The 20,381-nt window shown below is 36.6% G+C and overlaps 1 protein-coding gene across 2 annotated transcripts in view; it reads left to right on the top strand.

The window, feature by feature from the left end:
- CCDC30 (coiled-coil domain containing 30) overlaps positions 1–20,381 on the top strand; it is a 171,985-nt gene that overhangs the window by 15,034 nt on the left and 136,570 nt on the right. The window contains exons 4-8 of one of the 2 annotated variants that reach the window (XM_073791227.1): positions 925–1,102; positions 3,312–3,432; positions 7,643–7,833; positions 15,033–15,122; positions 16,448–16,601. In XM_073791227.1, coding sequence (XP_073647328.1) covers positions 1,085–1,102; positions 3,312–3,432; positions 7,643–7,833; positions 15,033–15,122; positions 16,448–16,601 — 574 coding nt within the window. In that variant the 5' untranslated portion in view covers positions 925–1,084. Of the gene's footprint in view, positions 1–924; positions 1,103–3,311; positions 3,433–7,642; positions 7,834–15,032; positions 15,123–16,447; positions 16,602–20,381 lie in introns of those variants that run through there. The other variant, XM_073791230.1, reaches the window with a different exon arrangement.

Here is a 20,381-nt window from a genome sequence, read left to right as displayed (position 1 = left end):
GGGTCCCCTTTTTTGTTTTTTAATTATCAGATGATAATTAACATTCTGTTTATCGTCCACAAAAACTGTTGATGTGAAAAGGATGCGACTCTGGAAAACTTAGCAAGAAAAGATAAAAATAATCAAAATATAGTTTTGCTCTTAAAAAGCAAAACTGAATATAATTATGTAGACTAGCTGCAGTACAATAACAGTTGTGCTTATCCCTACAATCTGAGTCAGATTAACTTGGTTAAAAGTTATGTTTGATTGTACCAGCAAGTCTTATTCACAGTTAGTGATTCTAGTAATACAGATACCACTTCATCAATCAGCAGACATTTATATCTCCCCCACCATGTAGTGCAAGCTGTTATGTAGCATGACTACTTCCAAGTTAAAAAAAATTAAAGATAATATCTATGGCAGGCTTAGATCAAGAAGTTTTAGAAGAGAGTTGAATGACTTAGAAGTCAACAAAAATTATAAGACATATTCTGTGAGCAAAATAGTTCCTTGATAGTACAGAATTAATGGGCTCTCTAGCTTCCAGAGGAGTCCTTTTATTTCTAAATATTCAAAAGAATAGACAGAAACTTCTTTGGAATTTATAACATCGCAAGGGGCCTGTGGGAGATTTTCATATTATTAAATTGCAAACTTCAGAACTGGGCAGACAGAAAGCTGATTTTTTTTAACGCATATATTTCATGTCATTTCTTATTTTAGAAGATATAATACAACTCTTCAAAGCTTTAATATTTTTTGTATTGCTAGCTATTTCATGTAAGTGATCATTATAAATGGATAACATAACCATTAATTAATAGGAAAACTAAACTATACTTTGTAGAGAGTCTAACTGTACATATGAGATTTCTTGCATGCTCAGTTGTATACTTACACGTGTGTATACTTACACATATGCTTATGTCTTTTATCAAGGGAAAAGTTCAATTAGAAGACTTACTTCACCATCTTGAGAAAGAAGGGATTGAACTCCTTGCCTTTACAGAAGAACAACTCTACTTTGTCTGGTGCTTGTTACAGCAAAGACAGGCTGAGGACTGCTACCAGAAATCTAGAAGAGCTGTCAGGGAAGCACATGGAAGAAATTAAAGAAGTAAGAACTAATATCATAAAGTTTTAAGATAGCTGTGGTTTTGGGACTTCCCTGGTGGTCCAATGGTTAAGACCCCATGTTTCCAGTGCAGGGCGTACGGGTTCCATCCCTGGTCAGGGAAGTTCCGCATGCTGCGCAGTGCAGCCAAAAAGAAAAGAAAAAAGATGGCTCTGGTTTTGTTCATTGTCCTTCATTATATTAACGTATTAAAAACCAGCATTTGAATATCAGTGTATAATTTGCAAAGCACCCACATGTACACTTTTCTTTTAATGAAATATGTCAACAAGCTGTATTGGTTTCCAATAGAGTACATGTACAGGACATTGCCCAGAGATGACTAGTTGACTATCCAAATAGGTCTGCTCAACGTGCTTTCATTATCTTGGTAAATTCATCCTTGTATCAATAACCAACCCTCTAGCTGACTCTCCTCCTAGTAGGCTTAGAAACCTGATTAGTCAGTGTACTGTGAGTGGATCTGCTTCTCAAAGGTGACCTTGTGTTGACCAAACTCACAGAGAAGTTTGTAGAAAAATAGATACTAGCTTTTTAGTTGACAGTGAGAAATATAACTGCCAAAGGAACCAGACACATGTATCCGTGACTGATGCCTTTTTTCCCTACAGGCACACTACATAGGAAGCCAAATTTTAATCAAATGTCTACTTGCTGAACGAATGATTCTAATTTTTTAGAGCACTAGTAGCTAAGATAGCCAGATTTACACCATAAAGCTATTCGTACCTGCCCTTATTTCTGGACCTGTTACATCCTAGAACCAGGGTACCTAGCCCTTAGATGAGCAGATAATGGCACGTTTTGACTCTTTAATCACTCTTTTTGATGTGTCCAGTATTGATCAACCTACTTTCTTATAATATAAGCTACTTTCTTTAAATGAGTTAATAAAATTTTCTCAGGTTGCTTGCAGATCACTGTGTTGTGTTTTGACAGCTCAGCTCAGCTAACTTGTTGATTTTTAAATTTAACTCTTAGAGGGCAGTTTGATTTCCAAACTCTTAAAGAAGAGTACAGCTCCTTTAGAACAAAAGCAGGATAGCATAGTAGACCATGAACTTTAACATTAGGCAGTTGGGGGTGAAAAATTGCCTTTGGCACTGACTCTCTGTGTAACCTTGGGCAAGTTACTCAACTTCTTTGAGCTTGAAATTTCTCTTCCGAAAGTTGGAGATGATAACAGCTCCTTCAAAAGGATTTGTGAGGTTTACACATATTAACGTGTAGAAAACATTTCACATACGTACTTGGCACCCAGCAAGTATTCAATAAATTATAACTGTTATTATTAGAAATAGGTAGTATTGTTCCTGCCATTTTAAAGAGGAGGAAACTGAAGCATACCAGGGAGTGATAAAGTTGGACTGCAGTTCTGTGTTCCTTCTACTATATCATTCAGCTTTTTGTTCATATTCTGAGCAGTTGTCCGGAAAAAGGCTTCAACACAGTTCAGCAAAATGCAGTTATTTTGGTAGTCTCCTTCTAAGCAATTTGGCACAGTAAGAGCTCAGGCTCTGGCTCTGGCCCACCTCAGTGTGAAGTCCGGCTCCCCGCTTTCCGCTTTGCTTGACAACACAAGTCCGTCAGCCTCTCTCAACCGCCCTCACCTATGAAGTGGGAGATAACAGTGTCACAGGGTTGTGGTGAAAACTCAATATTTGATGTCCTTAACATAGTACCGGGAGCATATAGTTAGCTTTCAATCTATTATTATTAGCCACATAAAAGTGCCTTTTGTGAAGCTGTCATATTAATCAGAAACTATTTTTAAAGAATACCCAATAGTTTATTTTAATACAAGCTCCTATTAGCATTTAAGACATCTTAATCATGAGTTTTGCTTAAGATATAAAATACTGTGTCGATACTTCTCTGTTCCTGAGTATCATGACCATATTTCCTAAACCATAGATAAGGAGACTTGATTTGAAACCTGATTTGTTAATGGAAAAAAATATCAGCGATTGTGACTGTCCCAGAAATTTGTGGTGATGTGTCATCCTATCTATGGGAAACAGTGTCTGATAACATATGACAGCTGGAAGGAAGTTTAGGGAGAGAGACCCACACTTAAGCCAAGTTGAATTTTCTGTTTATTTCTTAGATTATAAACATTGATAGTATGGTGATCTCTTAATGGCTCTTTCACTTCATAGACTTGTAAGAAAATGTATTCTTTTCTTCTTAGGTAGAAAATTATGCAAACCGTGTCTGTAACTTACCAGAGGAGCAGGAAGCATTTTCTCATGGTTACGAAAAGGAAAGCAAGCAGCCTAGACATGAGTTTAAAGGGCTCCAACTCAAACCGGGTAATTTTTCCTTTTGTAAACATGTAAATTTTAATTTTTTCCCTAATTCTAATAATTAGCATGAGACAATTACAGAAAATTTGGGAAATGTGTAAAAGTAGAAGGAAGGAAAAAAAATTACGACATATCCTCCACCTCAAGAAAAGTACTTGTAGGGCTTCTCTGGTGGGGCAGTGTTTAAGAATCCGCCTGCCAATGCAGGGGACACGGGTTCGAGCCCTGGTCCAGGAAGATCCCACATGCCGCGGAGCAACTAAGCCCGTGTGCCACAACTGCTGAGCCTGCGCTCTAGAGCACGCGAGCCACAATTTCTGAAGCTCACGTGCTTATAGTCCGTGCTTTGCAACCAGAGAAGCCCCCACAATGAGAAGCCCGTGCACCACAAGGAAGAATAGCCCCCCGTGCACCACAAGGAAGAATAGCCCCCCGCTCTTGGCAACTAGAGAAAGCCTGCGCGCAACAACGAAGACCCAACACAGCCAAAAATAAATAAATAAATAAATTTATAAAAAAGAAAGAAAACTATTTGTAATGTTTTAGGTGTATTTTCTGCCTGTCTTTTTAAGGTATGCATTCTGAAATATTCTCAAATGTGTGTGAGAGATTACAGAGTGGTGATTTTCTTTAATGTCGATTACAGCACTTACCACACTATGTCCTAACTACCTGTGTCAGCGCTTCTGGGGCAGAGATCTCATTCTAGTCTTCCTGGTTTCCGTGTTTTTGACAGCACCGGCCTCGTAAAGTACCTAGCATGTTAAGGGCTCAGGAAATGTTTGTTAAGTGCTCCAAAGCTACAAGGGAAGATACAGATAGGACCCCTTTAGAATACTGTATTTGTTTAACTCCATAAATTAGATATTATTATGATATATGGTCAGTGATTATTTACATTTGCCACACATTTATGATTTTCTTCGCTCAGCATTTTTCCTTGCATCTCAGATATCCCATTTGGGATCATTGTCCTTTTTTCATTTTAGAACTTCCTTTCATAATGGTCTGTTGATGGAAGGTTTTTCTATATTTTGAATCTCAGGTGCAGAGAAAATTGAGCTAATCACAGGACATAATTCATATGTACTACACTCGGGTTTCATTTTTTTCCCCTTTCTTGTTATCCATTGGATAATTGAGTTTTCTTCTTCTGGCTCAAAAGCTTGCATTCTAGTTTTGTTCATATGGTGGTTGCATTTTAAGAGTTTTAAAAATTTCTTCTGACATTTTTAGTTGTTCTCGGCAGCCGGGCTGTTCAGGGCTCTAATCTGCCATACTGTAAGAAGCAGAAGCTACTCTATGCCCTGCTCCTAACGTAAATTAGCTCACGAAGGATTGGGAAGTAGGGGAGTGATGCCACTATAATGTGGAAGTTCACATGTAATTTTCCCCGGCATGTTAGTGATTTGGGCTGCCAGCAAGCCTTGGAGTTTATACATAAAGCCCGTTCATCCCATGTTCCTCTTCTGGGCTGTTTGGCCACATGTTTTGCCTTGGAAGTGCTTATTGCAAAGATATTGCTAATCTTTTGCGTTTTGCCTTTGTTTCCAACTCTGCAGACTCAGCTCCTTCATTAGCTCACCTTTACAGTAAACCTGATTTTTTAAAAGAATACAGAGTCCTATATTTGCTATAGTATTCCTCTATTTTTTAGGAATTTGACACATCTGTTTAAATCTACCAGTATAATATTAGGATTGTCGGTGTTTTTTATAGCACTCTAGCTACACAATGACAAAGGTTTTGAGTGCTCTATGCCAACCTTTTTTCCATAAACCTCATTATTTTTAGAGAGCAGTTTTGCGAAATACAAGTTTACTTGTTTGTTTTAGGAACACATACCTCAATCACATCAGAAATGCTTCTGTAATTAAAAGATGTCTTTTGAAGGTGGAGCTAACATGATTTGGTAATGGATTTCATGTTGGTGGGAGAAAAGGAGAGAAATCACTGGTGACCCAAAGCTTTTTGGCCTGAGCAGTTGAAATATTGGAGTTCCTAACTACTCAGATGGGGGATACCATGGGAGGTCCTATTTGGGGAACACCGTAAAGAGTTTGCTTTTGGACATCTACATTGGATGTGAATATTAGGCATCCAAGTGGAAAGGTCAAGTAGGCAATTTTGTATATGTTTGGAACGCAACGTGAACTAGAGATGTAAATTTGGGGGTCATCAGCATATAGCAAATATTTAAAGCCTTAGGACTGTAGGAGATAACCTAGGGAGTAAAAAGAAGAAGATTCAGAGCTGGGCCCTAGGTCATTCCAGTGTTTAGAGGTTGGAAAGGTAAGAAATCAGCAAAGGAGTCTGAGAAGGAGTGGCATGAAAGGTAGGAGGAAACCTAGCAGAGTGTGGTGTCCCATAAAAGAAATGATGGAAGTGTTTTAAGAAAAGGAAGGGAACAATTGGGTCAAATACCATTGATAGGCTATGTGGAGTGAGGACAGGTGATTGACCATTGGGTTTGGTCACATGGGGGTCATTGTGACTTTGAGGAGAGCTGTTTCTGTGGAGGGGTGGATATGAAAGCCACTGGAGTGAATTCAGGAAAGAATGGTAGGAGAAGGGGAGGGGACGTGGCTGTGGTTGATCCTTTCTTTTTTTTTTTTTGATACTTTCTTGAAGTTGTGCTGCAAAGAGAAATGAAGAAATGGTGGAGGAACTGGAGGGCGTTATGAGTTTGAAGAAAAACTTTTGTTGTTTTCATCACTGTTGTTTTTAATGGGAGATGTTATACCATGTCTCTAAGATGATTAGTTGGGAAGAAAGCTGCATGAGGCAATAGAGATCAGAGTCAACTGCAGGAGTTTTATCTTTGAGAGGAGAGGGAATGGGATCCAGTGTACAAGGGGGGGAGGGGGCGGGGGTGGTGCTGGCCTTAGGAGCCAAGGGTAGTTTGTTACATCTCACAAGAGGGAAGAGTGCGGGGGAGGTGGCAGATTTGGTAGGGGAGCTTGTGGAAGCTCTCTTCAGAGTGCTTCTCTTTTCTCGGTGAAATAAGAAGTAGGGTATTCGGGCTTCCCCGGTGGTGCAGTGGTCGAGAGTCCGCCTGCTGATGCAGGGGACACGGGTTCGTGCCCCGGTCTGGGAAGATCCCATATGCCGCGGAGCAGCTGGACCCGTGAGCCATGGCCGCTGAGCCTGCACATCCGGAGCCTGTGCTCCGCAACGGGAGAGGCCACAACAGTGAGAGGCCCGCGTACCAAAAAAAAAAAAAAAAAAAAAAGTAGGGTATTCAGGTGAGAGTGAGGATGGGGAAGGAGGTATTAGAGATATGATGAGGGAGAGGGATGAAATAAGCAGGGGAATGTAGGAGGATTGCTGGGCAGCAGTAAGGGCTCACTTGAGGTTAGTAGTCGTGAGTTTGAAATGAAACCTCTCAGCACTACCTGTGCAGTTTTCTGTAGCCCCATCCAGCTTCTGGAGTGTGCTGGTGAAGAGCTGGATTTAAACAGGTTGGAGTTTTGTCACCAAGTATAATGGAAGGAAAGAGGGGCAAGAGAGTTGTGAATGTTTTCAAGGTAGTGATTGTAATGATGGACTATAGAATCTAAGCTGGGTAAGTGAGAAGAGGAATGGGATAAGGAACACTGAAAAGTGTTTAAAGTCAATGGATGATAGTTTCCAGTATGGTCAAAAATTACTGAAATTGAGCTGCTAGTACATAAGAAGGGATGAATGGAGGATAAGATATTAGAAATTGAAGCTAGGGAGAAGTTACAGAAACCATAGAGGCTAATGACCAGGTCTAGGGAATTACTGTGGAGTAGGTGGCTGAGTGGGGTAGAGGACTAGATCTTTGGAAGTTAGCTGGTAAAGGAACTGAAAAGCCAGGGGACTGGAATAATCATCTACCTGAATATTGAAATCATCGAGAATGTTGGCAGGATTAGTTGAGTGACTGTGGACAAGTTTCTTGGTTTCTTGGTGCCTGAGCCCTCATTTCTTAAAAGGGAAAATCATGGTTCCTACCTCACTGGGTTGTTGTAAAGATTAAATAAGATAGATTTATCTCAAATGCTTAGTACAATACCTGCCACATAGTAAGCACTCACTAAAACAATACACTTTAAAGTTATGCAAGAACAAATTTTAAACTTCTGCAGGTAGTAAGAATATCTACGGCTTTTGAGAACCTTTTCCCACTACTTTTTAGTTATTTGCCTGCATTTCTTTTAACAATTGTGTTTCTGGTGTTTCTTCCTAACAGAAGTGCAAATAAAGGAGGTCGAAATATTGTATCAAGAAGGCTTGTCTGAAATAGCTCTGAGCAGCCCTAGTGAACAGATTGCACACTTACTCATGGAAAGAAGTACACTCTTGAGGAAACTGGAACGAGGGGATCCCAAACCAGAATCACAAAGATGTCTGAGCAGTAACCTACAGAAAGAATTTCCCCAGGTATTCAAAATTAACTGGGTAATTGAGTAAGAGACAGGCTAGTTGAAAACTGCATTTGTTCATTTAACCATTCATACATTAAACTATCAGGAAGCCAGTTTTGATAGCGCTTAAGAATATAGGCTTTGGGCTTCCCTGGTGGCGCAGTGGTTGAGAGTCCGCCTGCCAATGCAGGGAACATGGGTTTGTGCCCCGGTCTGGGAAGATCCCACATGCCGCGGAGCGGCTGGGCCCGTGAGCCATGGCCGCTGAGCCTGCGCGTCCGGAGCCTGTGCTCCACAACGGGAGAGGCCACAACAGTGAGAGGCCCGCGTACCGCAAAAAAAAAAAAAAAAAAAAAAAGAGTATAGGCTTTGGGTTTAAATGGACCTCCTCTACCACTTGTTAGCAGTATGTCCTTGAACAAGTTGCTTAACTTTTGTGAGCCTCAATTTCTATAAAATCTGGGAGCAACTGAACTACTCCACAAGGTGATCATGAAAATGAAATAATATACATAAAGCTCTAGAATTGTACCTCACATGTCAATTAGCTTTATTGTTATTATTTATTGAGAACTTACCATGTGCCAGGCTTTGTGCTAGTGGATGTAGGAACAAAGTCAAATTAGAAATAATTTGGACTTGCAAGGAACTTACAAGCTAATGAAGGAAAGAAAGAAACCAGTGGTTATAATTCAGTGTGGAAAGCTCTGTGATAAAGTGAAAACTCGGGGGGGGCGCTGAGTCAGTATGGGTAGAAAAGGCTTCCAGCAGAGGTAATGTTGAGGACCATTTTGAAAGCTGAGTGTTAGCTGGATGAAGAAGATGGGAAAGACATTTCTGGCAGAGGAAACAATGTATAATACATACTGGTTCATGTGAGTCAATGCTGAGAAATGTGCCTGGAGATATTTTCAGAAACCACTTCATGGTGAGACTCATATACTAAGCTAGAGAGTTTGGAATCAGTACCCAACAGTGTTCCTGGAGCATACTGGAGGCATAAAAATATTTTGAATGTACAAATGACTAACTGTTATAGTTGGTCTGGAGAGTCACTAAATGATTTTAAGAGGAGAGTAACATGATCTGATTTGTGTTTTAGAAAAATCACTGTGGTCACAGTAGAGGGGTGGATTGGATAGGGACCAGATTGGAAGCCGGGATTTCAGGGGATGTTAACAAATAATTAATTAAAGAATGAGAACCAAAAACAAGGCTCAGAGTGTAATACAGAAGGGAAGAAGGAGTTATGAAGGAGATGGAATCTATAAAACAAATTGGACACTGTGGAGGTGAAGTCTGGGATGCCCCTAAGGCTATCTACCCAGTCACTACTAAGTCATAGTTTTACCACTAATGGACAGAAAGAATTAAAATAGATATACTACAAAGGGTTTTTGTTATTATACAATGTAATTCATAAAATGTGTCACATTCCCAGTTATATTTTGTTTAAGCTAATGTTGTAATTTACCTGAGCATAAAGTAATCAGTAGAGTCACTTTTTTGTAGAAATTGACAAGCCGATTCAAAAATTGATAAGGAAATGCAAAGGAACTAGAATAGCCAAAACAACTTTGAAAAAGAAGAACTAGTTGGAAGATACACACTTCCTGCTTTCAAGACTTACCACAAAACTGCAGTAATCAAGAAAGTGCAGTATTGGTATAAAGGCAGATATATAGATCAATGGAACAGAATAAGGAGTCTAGAAATAGACCCACACCTACATGGTAAATTGATTTTCAACACAGGTGCCAAGGTAATTTAATGGGGAAAAGATACACTTTTCAACAAACAATGCTGGCACAATTGGATAGACATATGCAAAAAAACAAAAACAAAACCCTCAACTCTATTGAGGTTCCCTTCCCCACTGGTAAAGGAGGGAGTCCCTACTCTAAACACTATGAGATAGCCAAATACATGACACCCAACCTTGAACAGAGATGATTGATAGTTTATTAGTCAGATAGACTCATAGCCCAGGGAGGACACTGCCTGTCATGCAGGGCCACAGGGGTTGTACTCAGGAATGGAGTGAACCCATAGGGGCCATGGGAGACAGACTTTATAGTACCAATAGGATGAGGTGCCCCCTAGTTCTCATGGGAGGATATGACTGGCTTGTTTAAAAAATTCCATGGGTTGGCAGTGAAATGGCAGCCATTAGGCTGAGGACTGGATAAAATATAGCTGTTCTGGCTGATAAGGGCACTAGCTGGGTGGAGAATCTTTCCCGTTGGATGGGGGCATATCTGGCAAAAGCAAGGGAATTCATGCTTAGGCTTTTGGTGCACTGTGAGTTACAAGGGTGTCAAGGTAACACATGAAAGTTTAGACCTTACAACACATTTGTCCTATATCATATACAAAAATTAACTCAAAATGGTTCATAGATCATGTAGGAGATAAAATTTACAGAAGAAAATCTTAGTTACCTTGGGTTTGGCAAGATTTTTATAAGACAGGAAAAGAAAAAACATTGGACTTCATAAAAGTTCAGAACATTTGCTCTTCAAAAGACAAAAATAAAAGAGCAAGCCACAGAAGGGAGATAATTTTTTAAAAAATATATCCAACAAAAGCTTTGTATCTAAATATATAAATAAATCTTATAACTCAACAATAATAACACATACAACCCAACTAAAAACTGGTCAAAAGACTTAAAAAGTGACTGCACTGAAGGACATATACAAATGGTAAATAACACATGAAAAGATGCTTAACTTCATTTATTATTAGGAAAACACAGAAATTACAATGAAGTAATTTATTATGAGGTAACTATTAATGTATCAATGAATGGCAAAATTTAAGACTAACCATATCGAGTGTTGGTGACAATGTGGAGCAACTGGAATTCCCTTATCCTACTGATGGGAATATAAAATGATACAACCACTTGTGGAAACTAGTTTAGCATTGCCTTAAAAAGTCAAACACATACTTATCACATAACCCTGCCATTCCACTCCTAGGAATATACCCAAGAGAAATGAAAAAATGTGCCCACATAAAGACATACATGTTACAGCAACTTTAATTGTAGTGGCCCTAAACTAGAATCAACTCAAATGTTCATCAAAAGGTAAATGTATAGATCCATAGAATGGAATATTACTTGGTAATAAAAAAGGATAAATATACAACAAAACAGATAAATTTCAAAATAATAGTCTAAGTGAAATAAGCCAGACCAAAAAGAGTACATAGTCTATGATTCCATTTGTATAAAATAGTAGAAAATGCAAACTAATATATAGTAACAGAAACAGATCAGTGGTTGCCTGGGGACAATGTTAGGGGAGGAATGAATTATAAGGAAGTGTAGGAAACTTTTAAGGGTGATGAATATTTTCATTATCTTTATTGTGGTATTGGTTTCATGGATGGATACATGTAAAAAAATATGTACACTGTAAATATGTGCAGTTATTGTATATCAGTTATACCTTTAAAAAGATTTTTTTAAAAGATTTTTCAGGGCTTCCGTGATGGCACAGTGGTTGAGAGTCCGCCTGCCGATGCAGGGGACACGGGTTCATGTCTCGGTCCAGGAGGATCCCACATGCCGCGGAGCGGCTGGGCCCGTGAGCCATGGCCGCTGAGCCTGCGCAACCGGAGCCTGTGCTCCGCAACAGGAGAGGCCACAACAGTGAGAGGCCCATGTGTTGCCAAAAAAAAAGATTTTTCAAAGATCTTATTATGAAATGTAACTTGTAAAAATTTCATTGCCTCCCTAGGTTTGTGTGTGTATATATATATATATTTTTAATTAATTTATTTATTTATTATTTTTGGCTGAGTTGGGTCTTCATCGCTGCACGTGGGCTTTCTCTAGTTGTGGCGAGCGGGGGCTACTCTTCGTTGTGTTGTGTGGGCTTCTCATTGCGGTGGCTTCTCTTGTTAAGGAGCACAGGCTCTAGGGGCGTGGGCTTCAGTAGTTGTGGCACATGGGCTTCATTGCTCCGCGGCATGTGGGATCTCCCTGGACCAGGCCTCAAACCTGTGTCCCCTGCATTGGCAGGCATATTCTTAGCCACTGAAGTCCCCCTAGGTATATTTTAATAGGCCAATACTGAATCAACCTGTGCATAAAGTAGATGAGAGAGTCATTCCAACCAAAGTGAGGCCACATAAAGTGACACGGAAGTTGAAGAATTTTGCAAGGCCTGATCTATACACTAATTACATTTTACCTAACATTTGTTTTTTGTTGGTTTTCTGACTTAATACAGGCACATAGTAGAAACAGATTCAAGCAGTATAAAATTGAATGAAAAATGAATTTTCTCACCCCAAATCCTCAGTTCCATATTCCTAAACTACCACTGCTGACAATTTTTTATTTATCTTTCCAGAAAATTTTCATTCTCTTAAAATACAAATTATGTTCCATTGTGCATATTGTTTTCACTTTCTGTATTAGTGTATATAGATTTGCCTTAGTCTGTTTGACAACATATATTCTTTTGAATGGATGTATCAAAATTTATTTAATCACTTTATTGTTGCATGGGGCAGAGGACAAAGGGATGACATTTAATGCCAAGAATAATCAAAGATTTAGAAAAACACATTTTATTGTGGAATATAACAGCATATATGCAGAAAAATGATAAAACTTAAAAAATACAGTTTGACAAATAGTTATGGAACAAACACCCATGTACCCATTGGTCCTGTGAGGAATACAACATTGCCAAATTCCTAGAAGCTTCCTTTTCTTATCACAACTCCCTTCCTCCCCACAAAGGTGTGCCTCCCTAAATAATATATATAGTAGTTTAGTTTTGTCTGTTTTTGAACATTACATACAAGGAATCAACTTTGGGAATTGCTTTTTTGTAAAACATTATGTTTGTATTATTTATTTTTAATTAGCTTGTCATTACTATGTATCATTCCATCATGTGAATATATGGCATGAGACTATCCATACTAAGTTGTTTTGGGTTGTTTCCAATTTATATCTATTATGAATGTAATATAATCTGTCAGTTATGCTGCTATGAATATTCTTATATATGTGCATGCACTTGTGTAAGGTATATACCCAGGAGTAGATTTAGGGAGTTATAGAGTATGTAGATCTTCAGCTTTACCAGATAATGTCAAACTGTCTCCTTAAGTAGTGGTACCAATTTATACTGGCACCAATAAATAGTGTATGAGAGTGCCTTTGTTCCTCATCAACACTTGATGTTGTCAGACTTTTAAATTTTTGCTAAACTACTGGGTGCATAATGATACCTCATATTGGTTTTAATTAGCATTTCCCTGATTAGTAGTGAACTTAGTATGATTGTCATTTGGATTTCCCATTTTATTAGTGTTTATTCAGGTCTTTTGTCCATTTAAAAACAGAGTTGTCTTTTTCTTACTGATTTACAGGAATTCTCTATGTTCTGGTTTCAAGTCTTTTATTGATTATGTGTATCATAAATACTTCTTTTTCCACTTTGTGGTTTGTCTTTTTAATATTCTTAATAGTGTCTTTTAATGAATGGAAGTTCTTAACTTTAATGTAGTTCAATTTATCAATCATTTGTCTTATGGTTAGTGTTTTTCTGTCTTGTAATCCTTGCTTTCTGGGATTTTGATTTTTGCTTTTATTGAATCTATAAATCAATTTAAGAGGAATTGATTATCTTAAATTATTGATATCATTTGTGATCATGGACAGTCTTTCCATTTATTTTTTAATGTATATAAACAAAGTTTTATAATTTTCCCTACAAAATCTTGCACATTTTTTTAATATTTATTGCTAGGTACTTCATATTTTGGGGTACTATTAATGCTATATTTATTAAGAATTTAATCTTCTAATGATTGCTAGTATTAAAAGTATAATTATTTTTATATATTGACTATACCTACCAATGTTGCTAAAATTTCTCATCTTAATAATTTATTTGAAGATTTAAAATTTTTTCTGCCTGTACAGTCCTATCTGGGAATAATGATACTTTTGTTTCTTCCTTTCCAATTTGATTCCTTTTAATTCTTTTATTTACCTTACTATACTGGCTAGGATCTCCAGTATTATCTTGAATAGGAGACATACTTGTCTGGTTAATGATATTAGAGAAAAAGTATTCAGTGGTATGATGTTTGATTAAGGGTTGGGTTTTTTTTAATGATACCCTTTGCCAGGTTAAGAAAGTTCTCTTTTATTCCTAGTTTGTTAAGAGCTTTTATTAGGAATTAATGTTGACTTTATAAAATGTTTTTTCTATAGCCATTGAGATAATGAAGTAATTTAGAACTTTCATCTGTTAATGTGAGAATTTCATTGATTAATTTTTCTAATGTCTTGCGTTCCTGGGATAAATCCAACTTGTTCATGATTTGTTATCCTTTCTAAATATTATAGATTCAGTTTGATAAAATTTTGTTTACGTTTTTCTATCTATGTTTATGAGTGAGGTTGCCCTGTGAGTTTTCTTTTTGTATTATCGTTGTCAGGCTTTAATATCAAGGTCTGGCTAGCCAGTGTTAGCCAACCTTTTTTTCATTATTGCCTCCATAATGACACTTTTTAAAGTTTCTTTTATTTTGTTTGTTTGTTTAATTTATTTTATTTTTGGCTGCGTTGGGTCTTCCTTGCTGTGCTTGGGCTTTTCTATAGTTGCGGCGAGTGGGGGCTACTCTTCATTGCAGTGCACAGGCTTCTCATTGCAGTGGCTTCTCTTGTTGCGAAGCACGGGCTCTAGGCGCACAGGCTCAGTAGTTGTGGCTTGTGGGCTGTAGAGAGCAGGCTCAGTAGTTGTGGTGCATGGGCTTAGCTGCTCCACGGCCTGTGGGATCTTCCCAGACCAGGGCTCGAACCTGTGTCCCCTGCATTGGCAGGCGGATTCTTAACCACTATGCCACCAGGGAAACCCAATAATGACACTTCTTAGATAATTTTTTCTGTCTCTCTCCCATGAAATTTTAATGGCACTGATATAAAGTAATTCTATTTTTGTACTGTAGGCATCTGCACTTTGTACTTGAAAGGGTAAGATTTTTCCCCCCATAGAAATCAGTTTGCACTCCCTTGGGGGCAATATTGTCTCATTGAGAATGCATGGTCTCGCTTCATAAAATGGATTGGACTGTGCTCCCTCTTCTTTTACGTGGTTATTTTTTAAAATTTAAATGACATTTTTATTCATGAAGCTGATTGATGTAATTTTCATTCACCTCTTAATATTTACTTAGGAGAAATCTGAACAAACTCACCAGCCTCTGCAAAGGGAACATCAGAAACATCAAGAACTTGTGCATCAGTCTAAACACAGTCTGAGTGAGGTAAGAAAAAATTACAATCTTTTCTTAATAATAGTAGCTAGTTACAGGTTAGCTTTTACCTTGGAAGTATTTTGTTTGAATATATTAAAATGTACAAATCCATGCTAAAAGATATCAGTTGTGCATAAGAGTATTATAAACACATCACAAAAATTTGGGAAGAAGAAAAAAGTCAATCACCCATTTAACACAATAGCTGATTTTTATTGAATGTATCAAAACTTAAACAATCGATGTGTGTTATGTCCTTTGAAAAATCACCTTGGGACAGTACACACTTCTTCCCAAATACGTTTGGAGCTTCTTTTGGCGGGGGAGTCCTTTAGACTGTATAGCACATTATTTTACATATAATTAATTCTGTTTGTAGAAATTATTTTTTGATCTGGGGAAATGTTATTAAGAGCTCCATCCAGTGAATAAAACATATACAGAGAGTTTAACAATGGGAAGTAACCCAAGATAAATATATATGGATGAAACTGTATATCCATCATAGTATTATTTTCAATAGCAAAAATAGGAAGCTACCAAAATGTTGAAATGATTATATAAATTATCTGCACCCACTGGAATATTATATAGCCTTTAAAAATAATCATTACAAAATCTGTACAGCAATATAGAAAAATGTTCCTCATATAATGTTAAATGAAAAAGCCAGACAGAAACATGTATATAGATTAGGATTATGACTATGTAAAAAGTGTACATAAATAAAAAATACTGCAAGGAAATATACCAGTAAGCTAAAAATAGTTTTGTTATGTAGATGGTATTGGTTATTTTCTTATTTTTTAGAAAAATTTGTGTAATGATTATATTCATGTAAAATAAATACATATCTTGGGGATCAAAAGCAAAATATCATTGAGGTTGAATTTCTTACTTAGTTTTTAAAATGCTTTGAAAGTAATTGTAGGAAAGGAGCTCTAAACATGATTTGAGCCTTAATTGTGTACATACCTTGAAATTAAATGAAATACCTTATGTAAAACCATTTTATAAACTGTATTTAATTACCATATAAATGAGGAGTATTTTCACTCTCTTTGGCCAGATGATAATTTTTATCATTAAATTTCTATTATATAACCATAATCTCTTAGATATGTTAGGTTTGAACCTTGTGAAATTGCATGTTTATAGGTTAAAAACAATCAAATATCACCATTTTTCTATGGTTCAACCTAATAAAATAAATGCACGTAAATATTCTGTTTGCTACTCTTCTTTATTGGCTTTCAAACATTTATAGGTAATAGCATGATGTCATAAGGGTATATTTACTTTTTGGTGTACTACTAACAGTGGTTTTATTTCAGTCCCATGATGAAGACCCAGAAAAAGGTAAAATATCACAAAACTGCAGAGAGAAAGATATGGAACAAGTAACAAGGAGGTTAGGGATGGCCCATGAAGAGATCCGAAGGCTCACTGATGAACTGCAAGGGAAGGAGAAAGAACAGAGTAAATTAGGTAAGCTGTGGTTACAGATGAACATGTCTAACAATGTTTTAAGTGTAGTGATCCTACTCAGGTTGGAACATGAGAGCACTGAGAAAAAAAATCTTTTAAGATAAACACATAAAAGTCTGATATACAGCCTCATTTTCTACAGTGTCCAGAAATTTTTATTGAAGCATAGCATAACATACCTACCAAAAAGTGTACAACTCCAATATTTACACTACCCAGTGCAAGAAATCTCCAGCAGTCTGGAAGCCCTGTTTCTTCTTCCTATGTCTACATATTCTCTCCTCCCCCAAAATTATGACTCTCCTAACTTTTAAGGTTATTTCTGAGTTTTGACTACAGGGAGTATGCATCCTTTAGTTTGTTTCTTTCGTTCAATCTTATGTTTGTGAGATTCATTTATGTTGTTGCATGTAGCAGTAGTTTGTTCACTTTTGTTGTTTGTACTCTAGTATTCCATTGAATAAGCCTATTCAATGTATTCTGTTTATCCATTCTACTGATGATGGACAATTATGTTGTTTCCAGTTGTGCTCTATTATGAATTGTGCTGCTATGAATATTCTTGTGCTTATCTGTACACCTCTGATCATGACATTCTAAGAGTAGAATTAGTAGATCAAAGGGTTACGGGTTTGTTCTACTTTGGTAGATACTGCCATACTGTCTTCCAAATAGTTGTATTAACTTAAGGTCTTCTCAGTTGTATATGAGATTTTGGTTGCTTCACATTCTTTATCAATACTCAGTATTGTCAGTCTTATTAATTTTACCTTTTCTGATGAGTATGTACTAGTATTTAATTTTGGCTTTACTTTGCGTTCCCCTGACAGCTAATGATGTGAAAATCCTTTAATATGTTTGTTGTTGTTGTTATTGCTCATTTAGATATACTATTTTGTGAAGTTCCTGCTCAAGTCTTGCACATATTTTTCTATTGGGTTGTATCTTTATGTTTTGTAGGAGTTTATTAATTTGTAGGAGTTTTCTGTATATTCTGGATATGAGCCTTTTGTTGGATATAAATGTCATGTTAAGTTTTTTTGCCATATAGAAATGCTAATATTTATCAAATCAGATTTAACCAAGTTATTCTTTATGGCTTCTGGGTTTTCATGTGTAAAGCCTTTTCTGTATCACTACAAGGTTATTGAAAATGTTCTCCTCTGGTGTTTTTTTTTCTTTTAGTGCATTTATGGATTTATTATTTATGTTTCAATCTTTGCTTTATCTGTAATTTATTTTAGTATGAAGTTTAAATTTTTTAAATGATTTCGTCTCTATAATTTGCAATAATTAAAGAAATTAGACTGATTCTTTTTCATGCAGTATATATGTTACTGTAGGATCATTTCTTAAAAATGTTAAATGTATAAAACAATAATGATCCTGCCAAATTGATTGTGGAATTAAAAACAAAGAATATCAGGAGGGTTGAGATTTTGTTAAGAATGCATTTTAAACAGTGAACACAAATGACCTTTTCAGAATGATGGAAAATTGGGCTAATGGGTACACAATTGCATATATTTGTCAAAATTCATCAAATTACTTAAAAGGATGAATTTTACTGTATGCAAAGTATATCTCAATAAACCCAATTAGAAAAAAAAAAGAAATTTGGCCACGTGAGTCTGATGAGAAGCAGTCTGCTACTTGTAGTACAGAAGGAGAAAGGAAAGAGCAGGAGCCCTGTTATGTTTAGTTACATTTGGATGCAGCAGAACACAATCACATAGCATCCTGTTCCATCAGCACTTGGTTGCTCTGGTGGATCCTAAACTATTAATTGAAAACTGTCTGCACAGTGAGTATCCCCAGGGGACCGCTGGGAAGCTGAGTTAGCAAGTCCTTTTAAAATATCACATGTAGTGTCAGTGTGGGTCTTACGTGTTACTTCTTGGATCATCCATCAATTTATAGCCAGAATTTATCCCTAGGTATATGTGTTACATGATAGTGTTTCCCAAGTATTAGCCTATTTATTTCAACAAACTGACTCTTTTAAATGAAGGACTTTTAGTTTATTTTCTAGCTCTCTGTATATCACACCCAAAAATTTGGATGGGAATGAAAAATTTTGGCCAATAATAAAAGTAGTTTTCAATAATAAAAAAGAATACATGCCAAATATTTATTTATTCTCCAATAAATAAACTAAAAGAAAAAGATGAATTTTTAAAGGTTTGAAGGAATTATTAACCAAATATAATGTGTGGCCTTTACTGGATTCTGATTCAAACAGGTTTTTTAACATTTATGAAACAGTTGGAAGTTTGAATGTTAATTGGCTATTTGTATTAAGGAATTCTTGTTAAATTTCCTTAATCACACATAATGGTATTGAGTTTATATTTTAAAAGAGTCCTTATCTTTTAGACATACATAGTGAAATATTTATAGATGAATGATATGATGCCTGGGAGATGCTTCAAAATAATACAGGCCCCTACCTCACACCCACACAAAAATTAACTCAAAGTGGACCACAGAACTAAATGTAAGAGTTAAAATTATAAAATGCTTAGAAGAAAACACAGGAGTAAATCCTTATGATCTGGAGTTAGGCAATCATATGTTAGATATAACACCAAAAGCAAGAGTGATAAGAGAAAACCTAATAAATTGTACTTACTCAAAGTTTAAAATTTCTGTATTTCAAAATATACTAACAAGAAAGTGGAAAGACAAACCATAGACTGAGAGAAATATTTGCAAATTATGTGTTTGATGTGGGACTCATATCCAGAATATATGAAGAATTCTCACATATTCTTTTATATTATCAAAAGACAGCCCAATTTTAAAATAAACAAAATAAAATTTGAGTAGACATTTCTTTAGAGAAGGTATATGAATGGCCAATAGGCACATGAAAAGATGCTCAACATCACTGGTCATTAGGGAAGTGCAAATTAAAACAATGAGATCCCTCTTCACACCCTCTAGAATGGCTATAATAAAAAAGACAATGACAAGTGTTGGCAAGGAGTGTAGAAATTGGAACATTGCTGATGGGATTGTAAAATGATGCAGACACTTTGGAAAACAATTTGGCAGTTTCTCGAGGTGTTAAATGTAAAATTATCATGTGACCCAGCAATTCCACTCCTGCGTGACCCAGGAGAAATTAAGACGTATGTCCACTCAAAAACTTGTATGAGAAATTAACAGAACATTGTAAGTCAACTACACTTCAATAAAATAAATTTAAAAATAAACCTTGTATGTGAATGTTCAGAGCACTATTATTTACAGTAGCCAAAACATAGAAACAACTCAAACGTCCATCATTTGGTGAGTAGATAAACAAAACGTGGTATATCCATCCTGTGCAGAAAATAGTTAATATAGAAAACCTGCTAGTGGGAAGCTGCTGCATAGCACAGGGAGATAAGCTCGATGCTTTGTGATGACCTAGAGGGGTGGAGGAATAGGGAGGGTAGGAGGGAGGCTCAAGAGGGAGGGGATATGGGGATACATGTATCCATATAGCTGATTCAATTTATTGTACAGCAGAAACTAACACAACATTGTAATGCAATTATACTCCAATAAAGATGTAGAAAAAAAGAAGAAGAAGAAAACTTGACACTGCTGTCCTTAGAAAGTCTGCTTGTCAGGTTAGCCCTTGGCTAGCATCTGGAAACTTGCATTTGGGGAACGTTCCCAGCATTCCCCAATTTGTAATAGTGGTTCACTGTGCTTGACCTCTTTGTACAAACAATATGATTTATGCTGAAAACCTGCTTTCCTTCTGAGAGTCTGGGATTTTGATGTGTC

The sequence above is a fragment of the Tursiops truncatus genome, chromosome 1, assembly GCF_011762595.2.
Source record: "Tursiops truncatus isolate mTurTru1 chromosome 1, mTurTru1.mat.Y, whole genome shotgun sequence".
In the NCBI taxonomy this organism is placed as follows: domain Eukaryota; kingdom Metazoa; phylum Chordata; class Mammalia; order Artiodactyla; family Delphinidae; genus Tursiops; species Tursiops truncatus.
This window is presented reverse-complemented; position numbering and strand designations above follow the sequence as displayed.